This window comes from Peromyscus maniculatus, chromosome 14, assembly GCF_049852395.1.
Source record: "Peromyscus maniculatus bairdii isolate BWxNUB_F1_BW_parent chromosome 14, HU_Pman_BW_mat_3.1, whole genome shotgun sequence".
NCBI lineage: Eukaryota > Metazoa > Chordata > Mammalia > Rodentia > Cricetidae > Peromyscus > Peromyscus maniculatus.
This window is the reverse complement of record NC_134865.1, coordinates 85,064,680-85,078,782: the sequence shown is the minus strand read 5'-3', so window position 1 is coordinate 85,078,782 and position 14,103 is coordinate 85,064,680. Positions and strand designations below refer to the sequence as shown.

The 14,103-nt window shown below is 47.4% G+C and overlaps 1 protein-coding gene across 4 annotated transcripts; it reads left to right on the top strand.

The window, feature by feature from the left end:
* The first annotated feature begins 2,757 nt into the window (after positions 1 to 2,757).
* Cdca4 (cell division cycle associated 4) lies at positions 2,758 to 14,083 on the top strand. 4 transcript variants are annotated; one of them, XM_076551532.1, is made up of 3 exons: positions 2,758 to 2,965; positions 11,129 to 11,339; positions 12,055 to 14,083. In XM_076551532.1, exons 2-3 carry the CDS (start codon positions 11,295 to 11,297, stop codon positions 12,772 to 12,774), a joined length of 765 nt encoding a protein of 254 aa, XP_076407647.1. In that variant the 5' UTR covers positions 2,758 to 2,965; positions 11,129 to 11,294; the 3' UTR covers positions 12,775 to 14,083. The 4 variants fall into 4 exon arrangements, with proteins under 4 accessions (XP_076407647.1, XP_076407648.1, XP_015862003.1 ...); XM_016006517.3 differs by lacking the exon at positions 2,758 to 2,965 and adding an exon at positions 3,104 to 3,450; XM_076551533.1 differs by lacking the exon at positions 11,129 to 11,339 and having other exon boundaries at positions 2,764 to 2,965.
* Positions 14,084 to 14,103: the final 20 nt, after the last annotated feature.

Sequence of the window (14,103 nt, the reverse complement as noted above, 5' to 3'; positions counted from 1 at the left end):
GTTTCTTTACTGCCCTCGAATACAGAACCCAGTCATCATTTTTGTTGAGAAAAAGGCAAACACCAGGGAGAAGAGCAGCAGAGGGAGGAATAAGACCCAGGTGGCACAAGACCTTGTACCCACCCGACTACTCATCAGCCGTGAAGAAAGGGAGCAAGGGGCTTGTATGAGGTTATGAAAACTGTTCTCTGTTCAGTCAGAGAGCCTACCAGCCTAGGCTAACAGTGGCTTTGGAAGGTTGTAAAGTAAATTGCCACTTGGGCTACACCGGTCTCCAGTGCTCTTGCATGAAGTGAGGATCTTTGTTTCTCACACACCTCCTACCTCTTTATAATCTCACTTTCAAAGAAAAAAATCTTGGGGTCTGGAGAGGTGGCTCAGTGGTTAAGAGTACTTACTGCTTTTGCAGAGGATGTGGGTTTAGTTCCTAGAACCCACATATTAGCTCACCATTTGCAACTTCAAATGATCCAACACTCTCTTCCGTCCTCCAAGGGCGCCAGGCACAAACACGGTGCACTTACAGACAAGCAAGCAAAACACTCAAACACAAAAAACAAGTCAGCTGTAACTGGAAGTTTCTCTAGTCCTGCCTTGCCCCTTGGTCGGGCTTTATCTCTCCCACCCCAGGTCCCTCAGCTGCTTACAAATAATCACTCAGAGGCTTATATTAATTGCACTCTATGGCCTATGGTTTCAGCTTCTTGATAGCTAGCTCTTTCATCTTAAATTAACCCATATCTATAAATCTGTATGTTGTCACGTAGCTCTGGTGTTACCTGACATCTTGTTCCTTCGGCCTGACTCCGCCCTTTTTCTCTCTGTATCTCTGCTTGGATTTCCTGCCTGGCTGTACACTTTCTTGCCATAGGCCAAAACAGCTTTATTTATTATCCAATGGGAGTCACACATAGTCACAGCATACAAAGATATCCCACAGCACTTAGCCAGGCAGTGGTAGTGCAGGCCTTTAATCCCAGCACTCAGGAGGCAGAGGCAAGCAGATCGCTGTGAGTTCCAGGCCAGCCTGGTCTACAGAGCGAGTTCCAGAACAGCCAGGGCTGTTACACAGAGAAACCCTGTCTTGAAAAACCAAAGACGAAGAAAAAAAAAATCATTATGGTGGGTGTGATGGTGGCACAGAATTTTAATACCAGCACTTGGGAAACAGAGGCAGGTGTATCTCAGCAAATCCGAAGCCAGCCCAGTCTACATAACAAGGTCCAGTTCAGCTAAGGGCTACCTAGTGAGACCTTGTCTCACAAACAACCCCATCAACCAACCAACCAAAACCCTTTTGACAAAAAACACTGTAAAAATGTTTTTATTTGTGTAGGGGTTTTACCTGCATGCATGTCTGTGTACCATGCCTGGCTGTGAGCCACCATGTGGGTGCTAGGAATCAAACCCTGATCCTCTGGAAGAACAGCCAGGACTCTTAACCACTGAGCCATCTCGCCAGCCCCCACAAAGAAATGTTGTTGAGTCAGGCAGGGTCTCACTCCATAGCCTGGCTGGCCTGGCACTCTCCATATAGACTAACAGAAATCTGCTGGCCTTTGCCTCCTGAGGGCTAGGATTAGAGTCCTGAACTTCCACTGCATTATTCATCTTTTAGATGATATCCTTTGAACAAAGTAACTTCAAAAGCCACCAAAATTATGGACTGCTGTTACGATGCTCAAGTAGGACTCTCTTGAGACACACACACACACACACACACACACACACACACACACACACACACACACCCCTCTGGGTGTGCACTCCCTCCCCAATCTTGCTTCACAGATTCCTGAAACCTTCCTGCAGTGTACATTAAGATCCTGGGCAGAGCTCCTCAGGTTGAGATGCTGAGTTTACCTCGTTGCCAGTGACATCTGCAAGCACACATTCATACATGCTGGCGCAACACTAGTGCACATAAAGTAAGCCCAAAAAATAATAGTAACTAAAAAGGAAAAGCATGGTCTAAATTCAGAGGACATTCCTTTCCAGCAGAGTAAGAAAGGGAAAGTACGCCCAAGAATGGGAGTGGGTTAGTGAGTTGAGGAGAGCGCCCACAAAACATAGGGCAACGATGTCTACAGCCATTTATAGGGCACTGATATAATTTCTGTTTTGGCTTCGGCTTTTCTCTCGAACGCTCTGCTCATTCGGAGCCGAGGTGGGGAGCTTTCCAGTCCTTCCCCGCAAACAAGCTTGTTTCATGCCTTAATGTGGTATCCTCCCTTCAGGGGGACATGCAGCATCCACCCAGCTCCCCCTCATCAACGGCGTCGGGGCTTGGTGTCCTGTTTTAAGAACTTGTGCACTACCAGGACACTGTATGTGTCGGTGTTGGGAGTTCGAACCAGGGCCTGTCCGGGGGACTCCACCAGCGGGGGCTCGTTCAGCTCTTCTATACCTTCCAAGGAGGCGCGGGGTGGAGCCGTGCACAGCGCCAGCGCCGCCGCCGCCGCCGCCGCCAGGTTCGACCGTAGGACACCAGGTTGCTGGAGGGCGAGGAGCCAGCAGCGCCGGCAGGAGGGAGGAGACTGGGAACCGGGTGGAAGGGACGAGCGCGAGAAAACGGGGGGCCGGGGGCGGGGCCGGGCGCACGGAGACCTGGGACCCGGGGGGCCGGGGGCTGCAGCCGGGCGCGGGGGATCCTGGGAGCCCGAGCGCGCGGCATCCTGGGACCGGGGCGGGGGGAGGTCGGGCCGCCGAGAGACAAGGCGTGGGGGCGGAGCGAGGCGCGGGGAGGCCTGGGAGCGGGGGGCGGGGCGGCCCGGCGCGCGATCCTAACGGCTGCAGACGCCGCGCGGGAGCCCGCCCTGGGGAGGCCCCGCCCGGCGTGGGTTTGAACGGAGCTCCGCCCCGCACTCCACCAATTGGCGCTCGTGCGGCGGCGCCATGGCGACCCTTTGTGGCCGCTGACCGGTCTCGCCTCCCGAACCGAGTAGCGGCCTGCCTCGCGGCCCAGGTAAGCGGCCGGGCCGTCGGCTCCTCGGAGCCTCCGCGGCCTCCAGGGCAGCCGGGCCGCGCCGGGGGCCCCCGGGCCTCCGCCCGCGCCCGCCGCCCTTTCGCGTCCCGGACGCCGCGGCGTGCCGGGTGACACATACCGAGAGCCGGAGCGGCGGGTACGAGCCGGCCCTCCCGCCCGCCGCCCACGCTCCCTGGCTTCCGCTCTTTCTTCCTGCCGTGGCCCTCCTGTCTGTGTCCCCTCTGCTTGCCTCTCTCCTCCGGCGCTCCTTTGGTTGAGCCCGGGTCGGTCTTCCACCCCACGGTTCGTGGCCCGTCTGGCCGCCCCTGCTGTGCGTCCGTCTTCAGAACTGCGCGTGGGCCGCAGTTGTGGGGCAGTGGACTTTTTTTCCCTGGCTCCTGGCAACGCCGAGCTCCGAGCGTCTGCTTGTTGGCTAGGGACGGATTCCGAGAGGTCAGGGTGGGCTCCCTGCAGCCTCCTGCCTGGTGAGTGTTGGCCTTGAGTTCTTTTTTTTTTTTCCCCTTTGTTTCTTGAATCTTAGTTCCCCTGAGGCTATCAAGGGTCTTGGGTTGCCTGCTCTTCCCCTACCGTAGTAGACCCCACTTCCTTCCGAACTGATCGTCTGTGGCCCGGTAGATACTGCCTACACTGGCATCGTTGGGAATCGACTGGAAGCCCGCTTGGTCTTCCCTAATCTAGCCTGAGGCTAAACGGGAATAGAAAGAAGTGCCGGAGACCTTTTCTAGAGTGTCTCTCACCCAAATAGGGTCACCAGGGAAGGCGGACCTCCGAGAACCTGGGACAGATGTACTGGTCCAGACAGAACCCTTATACTTTCTCTTGGTGGCCCTTGTATCTGACTACCAGATGGCAGGACTGAGCCAGCCATTGATTTGATTGATCCACAGGAAACTGCCCCATCAGCCTCCTGCATGCAGCTTCCTCGAGGTTTTATAGGTGAAATTTAAAATGCAGTGAGGAACCCCTCCCCATTTTAGAGGGGCTGGTCTTAGAAGGAGTCAGGAAGTTTCCCTCAGGTTATCACTGGAATACCTCCAGGCATAGGAAAGCGCCAGGTCCTCCCAAGGATAACGCTAATAAGGACCTTTTAGTTAACTATTTATACAAAATCTCAAGCAGAAATAGTGGGTCAATAAATTCCATCAAATAACCACCAAGTTTACTGGCCCCAGCAATTTCCCAACTTGTTCCCTCCTCCCACTCTTTTTGAGGAAGTAGTTTAAAGCAGTTATGGGGTTGTTGTTTGAGACAGGGTTTCCTTTAGTCCAGGCTGGCCTCAGACTTGACACTGTAACCAGAAATAACCTTGAACTCTTACTCTTTTTGTCTCTGCTTCCCAAGTGTTGGGATTACACGTGTGCCACCATGCCCAGCTCTGAAATCACTAAATCCTGATTCACCTTAAAAATGCAACATCCAGATTAGTGCTTAATTGTGGCTACAGTCCAAGCCCTGGTTGTGATAGGTCTATTCAGGTAAAACCAAGACTGACGGCTGCCTAAACTCATGGTCAGAGCCCAGGAAGCTGCATGTCATCCTTCAGTAGAAAGATTAAGCAACCTCAGGACGGGCACACAGGTGGCCACAGGGAGCTGTACCCAGGCCAGTCTAGGAGAGCCCCCTAGGGCTCAACCATTTAGGGCTGGTCAGAACATGTGCTGGTGATACAGGTCTTTAACCTCAAGTTCCCTCTTTCCTCTTGCAGAGCAGCAGGTAAGCAGCCACAATTGGATATTTCATTCCAGGGCTTTTGTTCTGTGAATGCCCCACAGTTTATCTTGTGGGGACCCCCCCCCCCTTTGTTTTTAAATGTATGTGTTGGTGAGTTCAACCCTGCATGAGTTCATGTGCACCATGTGTGTGGAGGTACCCTCGGGGACCAGAAGAGGACATTGGATACCTGGAACTGGAGTTATAGGCAGTTGTAAGCCATCATGTGAGTTCTGGGTACCCAACCTTCATCATCTGTAAGAGTCATCTCTTCAGTCCCACCTTGTTTTAAATCTCTAAATCTGAGGATGGTGAATAAGTCTGAAGGACAGCATCTGGCGCTAGCAAAGATAAGGAGTGTTGGTTAATGTGGTGATATATTGTGTACCCTAATAAACTTGCCTGAGAATCAGAGGACAGAGCTAGCCTCTAGATTAGACATAGAGGTCAGGCAGTGGTGGCACACACCTTTAATCCCAGCACTTGAGATCTCATGCCTTTGCTTGGGAAGCACACATGCCTTTAATCACAGGAAGTAATATGGCAGGGCAGAGAAAGGTACATAAGGTGTGAGGAAACAGGAACTCACTCTTGAGGCTGAGGATTTCGTAGAGGTAAGAACTAGTGGCTGGCTGCTCTGCTTCTCTGATCTTTGAGCTTTCACCCTGATATCTGCCTCTGGTGTTTATATATATATATATATATATATATATATATATATATATATATATATATATATATATATATATCCATCCGAATTAAAATTCATACAACAGGTTAAAGCTCTATTGTGCAAGAGTTGTATGTACCCTAAGCAAAATTAGTATATCAGGAGAGGTAGTTTGATAGCAAATATGCAAAAATTAATGTAGAAAGAAATTGGTGAGGACATACGCTCCCTAGAAAACAGTGTGATGAGGTTATCAAGGGCCTTAAATGTTTCTGCCCTGAGTCTTAGTACTAAATCAGGAATTAAGGGCACAGAAACCAAGTGCCAAGAATAGAAAACATTGGTGACTGGAGACTGCAGGGTCCTGGCTGTAGACTGCCTGGCATACTTGTGCGTACAAGTGGGCACTCACCAGAGATGATCCACTTGTTACATAACATGATAAGCAGAACTTGCTGTGCACTCACCACAAGTGGAAGCTAGTGCTTAGGAAGAAGAAAAGGGCTGGGAAAAAGGAATCTAGAGGATGGCAGGTTTTCTCTGGGTGGTTAGAATTGTGGAGCATTTCTCTTTGTGATTTTGGATTCTCTTCCAGATTGTCTAGTGAACTGTGGGAATAAGCAACCAAACAAGTGAGAGCAGGAGGAGGCTGGCCGTACAGCAGGGCTTCTGTAGCTCAGGAGGAGGCTGGTCGGTCCCATCACTGTTTTGCAGTCTTGAGGAAAGCTCTGCAGCGGGGTGACTAGGGGTGGGCTGACTAGGTGATGAGCATCTCCTATGTGAGAACCAACACTTTCATTCTGTAATCACAAATTTAAGAAGCAAAACAGTTTTAATTTTATGATTCTGCAGAAACAGATGTCAGCCTAGCAAAAATAGCTTCTCAATTTGGCACAAGGAGTAGTTTTTAAAGCCCCTGGTGAAAAATTCTGCCTTTTGGGTTTTCTGAGACAGTCTCACTGTGTATCCTTGGCAGGCCTGGAACTTGCATGTAGACCAGGCTTGCCTTGAACTGGCAGAGATCCACCTGCCTTTGGGGTTGGGATTTAAAGGCTTTTACCATCACACTACAGTTCTGTCTTCTTTTTCCCTTAGGCCGATTCTCCAGAGAGATAAAATCTTCACATTTGTCTAGCATAGCCTGCTTGATGGATTCCCCAGAATTGGTTCAGAGCGCAAAGCCTCATCTAATGGGGTTCCAGATTCCCTCCTTTTCTTATTGTGGACTTAGTCACATGGCAGACTGAAACTTTGCAACCTTAGGATGAACTAAGGGGGCCTAGACAAGCAGGGCCAGCTGCTACCTAGGAACAACAGGGACACAGTGCTATACACAGATAAACCCTGTCTCAAAAAACCAAAAAAATTGAATGAATGAATGAATGAATAAGTAAGACTGTCATTTGTTTCTTAGGTTCTGTGACTGGTTGTAGTAGGTATTTGCCACTTTGGTTAGTCCTGAGATGGCACCAGAGATGCTGTACTAAGCTTTTTCTTTGGGGCCATCAACCAGCTCCCAAATCATAACACGAAGACTTACTAGTTATGAATGCTTGACCTAGCTTAGGTTTGTTTCTGGCTAGCTCTTTTAACTTAACCTGTTTCTCTATCTACCTTTAGCCTTGGGGCTTTTTACTTGGCTTCTGTAGATCTTACTTTCACTACTTGTGTCTGCTGGCTGGAGGCTGCTTGCCTTCTTGCCCAGGGCATATCCCTCATTCTCTCCTCTGGTTTTTCTGAGCCTAGATTTCTCCTCCTATTCTCGCTGCCTGCCAGCCCCGCCCATCTTTTCTCTGCCTGGCTATTGGCCTTTCAGCTCTATTAAACCAATCAGGTGCCTTAGGCAGGCAAAGTGAAACAAAAGTAATACATCTTTACACAGTTAAAGTGTACTCTGCAGCATAAACAAATGTAACACATCTTTGCCTAGTTAAATAATATTCTACAACAAGATGCTGTTATCTTTTTTGTCACACAAGCCTGATGACCTGAGTTTTTTTCTTTCTTTTTTTCTTTTTTTCAGAGCTGAGGACCGAACCCAGGGCCTTGTGCTTGCTAGGCAAGCGCTCTACCATTGAGCTAAATCCCCAACCCCGAGATGCTGTTATCTTTTTATATCCTGGCTATAGGATGTTTGTTGGGCAGTTACCAATTAGTGTCCTGGAGAGGTTGCTGGTTTCTAAGTTGTTCTTATAGGTTAGCCTTCTGAGCTGGTCATTGAAGATTATGATTTAGAATTGTTTCCTCTGCTCCAGCCAGAAGCATTTGTACTTTGTCTCTTATAAGAGTGTATGCTCATAGGTGCTTCTGGGCTTTCTTTTTTGGCAGTGGTGTGTTCTTAACACTACTGACTGCTGATCAGTCTGCCTGTGGCTCAGTACAAAGTCAACTTTCCATCCCCAAAGAGGCACTAGAGCCCTGTCTGGATTTCAGAATTGGGTGTTCTTCATTGGGTGTACCCACCCAGGGTTTTGTGGTTTGAGGTACCAAGGAGCCTTGTGCTTAGTATTAACTTTTTTTTTTTTTTGGAGACAGGGTGTCAGTGTAGCCATGTTGGCTTTAAACCAGTGATCGTCCTGCCTCCTGAATACAAGGTTCAAAAGCACACGTGTTACTGGCTTTAATGTCCTTTGATATGTCTCCACATATGAAGTGTGAGTCTCTGAAGCCTGCTTATCTTTTTTTTTTTTCTTTTTGTTTTGTTTTGTGACCCTGAGTTTATCAGGGTTGTTGGCATGAACATGGGCAGGAGTTTACTGGAGCATGGGCAACTTAACCTTCTTTGGTGGCTCCCTCCCCTGGCCACTTTTCCTGAGCACCTCCCCTCAGTTGTGAAGGAATGTTAACGGGGTCTCATCTTTGCACATAACCACAGCAGCTGTGATTTCATGTGTGTAACAGCATGTCATGTCTTGACATTATTGTTTCACAAAACTCTCCATCCTCTACCTCTTAGATTCTTTCTGCCCCACTTCCAGGATATTTCCTGAGCCTTGGAGCCAAGGAGCATTGATACAGATGTCTGGTTTAAGGCTAAGCACTCACTAGTTCCTTATTCTTCTGCATTAAATACAGTCTATTGCAAATGGTGGAAGCTGCTCTGACCAGGGGTTTAAATATATTTAGAAGGTAGTTTGGGCATCATATCCATTAGGAAGATAACAGGAGTAGGCTTTCCCCTAGGGGATTAGACCTTGTAGCCATGGGCTTTTGACCAGGTTTACAATACCAGGTATGAATTCTGTCCTGTGGAACAGACTTCAGATCCAAACAGAAAGCAGTTGGTTATCTCGTAATAGTCATGTCACTGTCTCTCCAGTGAGCATCTTTTATCTTAGAGATTGGTATTTTAGTTTGCACCACTGATGACATCTTTCTTCAGCCTGTACTCCACCTTCTGGAAACTTCCAGTTCAGGAGCCCATTTTTCCTTCCTCTCTGTCCTTTTGTGAGTTCTCCCCACTGCATGCATCCTCTGGTTGGCCACACTGCCCTCCCTGGACCAGTCTGCCTTCCAGTTGGGTTATCTTTCAGATTCTCAGGGTCAGAGTGGGCAGCTAGGTCTTCTGACTGCAAAACAGGGTTTAATTCATGACATGTGAGCAAGTTTGGTTTGAGATCTGTGTTAAATCACGAAGAGTTGAAATTGTAGAGATAACTCTGAAACAAAAAGGAACTTTTGGGACTTCCCACCCCCTAATCCAGGGTTTCTTGATACAGTTGGCCTAGATATATATTTTTTTCAAGACAGGATTTCTCTGTGTAACAGTCCTGGCTGTCCTGGATCTCACTTTTTAGACCAGGCTGGCCTCGAACTCACTGAAATCCGCCTGCATCTGTCTCTCAAGTGCTGGGATTAAAGGCATGTGCCACCACCACCCAACCCTTGACATAATATATTAATTCTCAATAAACTTAGCAGTTTTACACCCCCCCCCCAGTGGCTTTAAACATGTAATTGTTTTTTTAAAAAAATGAAAAAAAAATCTAATTTAGACTTAGCGACCCACATTTGTAATCCCTCCACTCTGGAGGCTGAGGCAGAAGGATCTCAAGTTAAGAGAACAGCCTGTTAAATACACACACTACCACCACCAAAAAAGAAATTTCTGTAATGCAAAGTTACATTAGTTGCTTTTCTGTTGCTGTGATAGAATACTCTGACAAAGAACAACTCAGGGAAGGAAGGGTTTGTCTGGACTGCAGTTATAGCAGGGATGCTTTAGTCCATCGTGACAGGGAAGGCACAGCAGTGCAAGGCTGAGGCCAGTGAGGGAGCCCAGTGATCGATCACACGTCATCCGCACACAGAAGCAGAGAACGGAAAGTAGAGCCAAGTATACAACTTGAAACCAGTCCTGGGTTTGCAGTTCTTTCAGCAAGGCCTCACCTCTTAAAGGTTCCGTAACCTCCCAGACAGTACCATCACCTGGGGACCAAGTGCTCAAACACAACCTACACTTATTTATTTATTTATCTATCTATCTATCTATCTATCTATCTATCTATCTATCTATCTATCTATCTATCTATTTATTTATTTATTTATTTTACAAGACAGGGTTTCTCTGTGTAGTTTTTGGTGCCTCCTGGAACTTGCTCTGTAGAACAGTCTGGCCTTGAACTCACACAGATCCACCTGGCTCTGCCTCCCTAGTGTTGAGATTAAAGGTGTGCGCCACCACTCAGCTATTTGTTTTTAAAAGACTTTATTTTATGTGTGTAAGTATTTTGTCTGCATGTATGGCTGCACTATATGCATACAATGCCTCCAGAGGCCAGAAGAGGGTGTCTGTTGGATACCATGGAAACTAAGTTATAGATGGTCATGAGCCATCATATAGGTGCTGGGAATATAATCAGGGTGCCCATCTCCAGCTCCAAATCTAACAAGTTTAAAAAGCATTTGCCTGGCATGGTGTCACATACCTTAACAATCCCAGCACCCGGAAAGCAGAGGCTGGCCTGGTTTACCCAGTGAATTCCAGGCTAGCCAGGACTACCTAGTGAGACCCTAGTTCAAAAACAACATAACCCTGAATATTCTTACCACGAGCAATTTAGTTGTTTTGTGTTTGTGTGTTGTGTGCATGTGTGTGTGTATGGATGGAGGTCAGAGGCTGATGTCTAGTATCTTGCCCATTTGCTCTCCACTTTAATTATTGAGGCAGGATCTCAGTTGAGTCCAGAGCTAGCCTGCTCCAGGGATCCCCTATCTTTACCTCCCAAGCTCTAGCATTTATATGAGCAGTAAGGATTTAACTGTAAGCATTTAACCTGCTGAACCATTATTGCCCTGGCCTCATGAAATAGTCTTTATTTTTTAGACTTACGTTCTCTGTGTATTTCCTGCATTTACGTATGTTCGTGCCTGGTGTTCTTGGGGGTCAGACTAGGGCACTGGGTTTCCTGGAACTTAAGTTATAGATGGCTTTGATGTACCATGTAAGTACTGGGAATTGAGCCTGGATCATCTGAAAGCAGCCAGTGTTCTTAACCACTGAGCCATTTCTCTGGCCTCTCTCGATATTATTTGTACTTTGGTGGTAAGCTCCTTTCCCTCACTATGAGGTAGATGATAAAACTTGAGGGGTGGCATGGGCAGGAACAGCTGCTTACTTCCCTGGGCATGGTCTTATAGGAAAAAAAGAAGCTCTTAGCATTAGGTCTCTTAATTTTTTATCTTGAGATTGTAATTTTTTATATGAAGTTGCAAAAGAACCTGAGACTCTGCATTCCTCTCGTCACTTGTCTTTCGCTTAGGTTTGCGTGGGATGTGTTGGGAGCTGGGCACTCTGTGGCCAGCACACTTGTCCAGGCATGTTCTCTCCCCTGAGATCTCCTGCATGAGTATAATAAGGAGGATGGAGTTGATTGGGGTGTGGCCTCTGGAGACTGGCGACTGGCTTTTCTCTGGTCTGTAGTTCCAATGGGAGCTCCGGTCATTTCAACTTATTTCCAGTTTGGGACAACTGTGAGTAGAGTACTACGACCGTTCTTGTACAAGTTTTTACATGAGCCTTAGCTTTCATTTCATTGGAATAAATACTCAAGAAGTCACATAAATTACGTAAAGGTCTCTGACTTTGGAAGGAAGAAGAAAAAGTAGCCTTTTTGTGTCTGTAAAGAAATCCTAAAGTTTACATATTTTGGAGATTCTGTTGAGAACAACTTGGCATTTAATTTCAAATTTATTGTTTAAAATAATTTTTTTATTTTAAAATAAAAATTTAAAAGCTGGAGAGATGAATCAGCAGCTAAAAGATCTTGTCCCACAAACATAAGGACCAAAGTTCCTATCCCAGTACCCAGATTTTTATTCTCTTTAAAATGCATTTCTGTAGATGGGTGTAGTGGTGTACTCTTTTAATCTCAGCTCTGGGAAGCTGAGGCAGGAGGGTCACACGTTCAAGGCCAGCCTGGGCTACATAGCAAGATACTTATCTCAAAGCAACAACACCGCTTTATACAAATAACATATTTCTCCTATTTGTGTTCATTTGTCTGTTGATGAAAATTACGCTACAACTTAGAGCTGTGTTGTCTGACGGTGGCTGTGTCTGAGGCAGCCTCCAGATGGTGTCTCAGGCACTTCTCTGTTGTCACTTCTCTGGCTGTTAGAAACTGCCCTGGGTACTGTCAGCCAGGAGGCTGCATAATGCTAAATGGTGTCTTCTTGGTTCCCACAGGACACGATGTTTGCTAGAGGGCTGAAGAGGAAATACGGTGACCAGGAGGAGGTAGTAGAAGGTTTGGGCAGCGTCCCTTCCTATAGCCTGCAGCGGCAGTCACTCCTGGACATGTCCCTGGTCAAGCTCCAGCTCTGCCACATGCTAGTGGAGCCCAACCTCTGCCGCTCAGTCCTCATCGCCAACACAGTCCGTCAGATCCAGGAGGAAATGAGTCGGGATGGTGTGTGGCATGGGATGGCACCCCAGAATGTAGAACGGGCACCAATTGACCGCCTAGTCTCCACAGAGATCCTGTGTCGTACGGTCAGGGGAGCTGACGGGGAGCACCCCACTCCTGAACTGGAAGATGGTCCCCTGCAAAGCCCAGCTTCCGAGCTTCCCATAGTCAGCTCAGCACAGGGGCAAAGGAACCCTCAGAGCAGCCTCTGGGAGATGGACAACCCCCAAGAAAACCGGGGAAGCTTCCAGAAGTCACTGGACCAGATATTTGAGACCCTGGAGAACAAAAACCCCAGTTCAGTGGAAGAACTCTTCTCAGATGTGGACAGTTCCTACTATGACCTGGACACGGTGCTAACAGGAATGATGGGTGGTACCAAGCCCAGCCTCTGCAATGGCCTTGAGGGCTTTGCTGCAGCTGCCCCACCTCCCAGCTCCACTTGCAAGTCTGACCTGGCTGAGCTGGACCATGTAGTAGAGATTCTGGTGGAGACTTGAGAAGAGGCCCCTGGTGGGCCAAGGACAAGGCCACACACCTCACGGAGCTCACATGTACTATGATCCAGAGACAGACAAGCACTTGTCCCTAAGGGGGCTCTGACTCTGACTCTGAAAATGTCCTGGACAGGTTTTCCTCTGCAAGGCTGCAGCCCTGGAGCTGCCTCAGGGCTATATCCCTGAGGACAGAGCAAGCCATTGCCAGGAACTGAGCTCTCTGAAGGCTTTTGGGCCCTGGGTTCATTTTCCTGTTTGTGGGATCACTGTGGAGGATGGTGTGCCACAGTTGTGTCTAGTCCATTTTAAATTAGGTAGGCGAACTTTCTAAAATTAAGTTTTATATGTTTTGGGCAATACTTTGTCTTAAGATATATTTTTTAAACTTTTTATACTTTAGATTTTTTTCAGCTATTTTCTTAAAAGTATATTTTTTCTACAAACATCCTTTGCTGCTACATTAGAAACATTTATAACCTAAATAATTACAATTGGTGTGTGTCATTTTTAAGGTTTAAATAGAAAGTATTTTTTTTTGGTGATGAGTCTCTACAATCCCAAGGCAACAGTGTAAATGTAGCTGGCCAGGTGTTTACATGAGAGGCTCCATCGTGGTCTGCATTCTAGTAGCGTGCCTGAAATGAGAACCATGCATGGCTCCATTGCCCCCTCCCTGGGTCTGTTCTGCAAGTTGTCTTCCTGGGCTTCATGCAGGAGGGTTTTATTATGCCTATTTATATGTAAATGCCACTGAAGGCTGAGATCAGATGTCTGGAGTACACCACCAGTTCTGTCTCAGGCAGTGCCTTATTGTAGTCTTCTTGTCCCTGGCCATTTTCTGGTTCCCAGCACAGCACTATGTATGACAGGAAGACACGACATCCTAACAACACCCAACGCCTCCTGTTCCATGTCAAGTGTGTACATGGAGGCTGCTGGGTACCAGGCATGGTGGTTGTGCTTGGAAAGGGCATGTCCCCTCACCCATGTTCTCAGTAGGGAACACCCATGCTTGCCTGCTTCTGAAATGGTGCTCGAACATCTTAAGGTTAAAAACAACCTGACTTCATATAATTTTAGGCCCCTTCATCCTGGGGTGGCCCCTATGCTGTCGGCTTGGATCTCAAGGTTCTGCTACCTGATCATGTGTCACACTCCTCTCCCCTGCATGTTTTTCTGTTTCTCATGTGCTTTTTTGGATTTCCCCACCTGAGCCTAAGAGGTTTTTTTTTGTTGCTGTTTTTTTTTTTTCTGTTTGTATTAACTATACTTTAATATCAACAATGTAAACCTATTAAAAGTATCCAGCAAATGGAATGTGTTATGAACTTT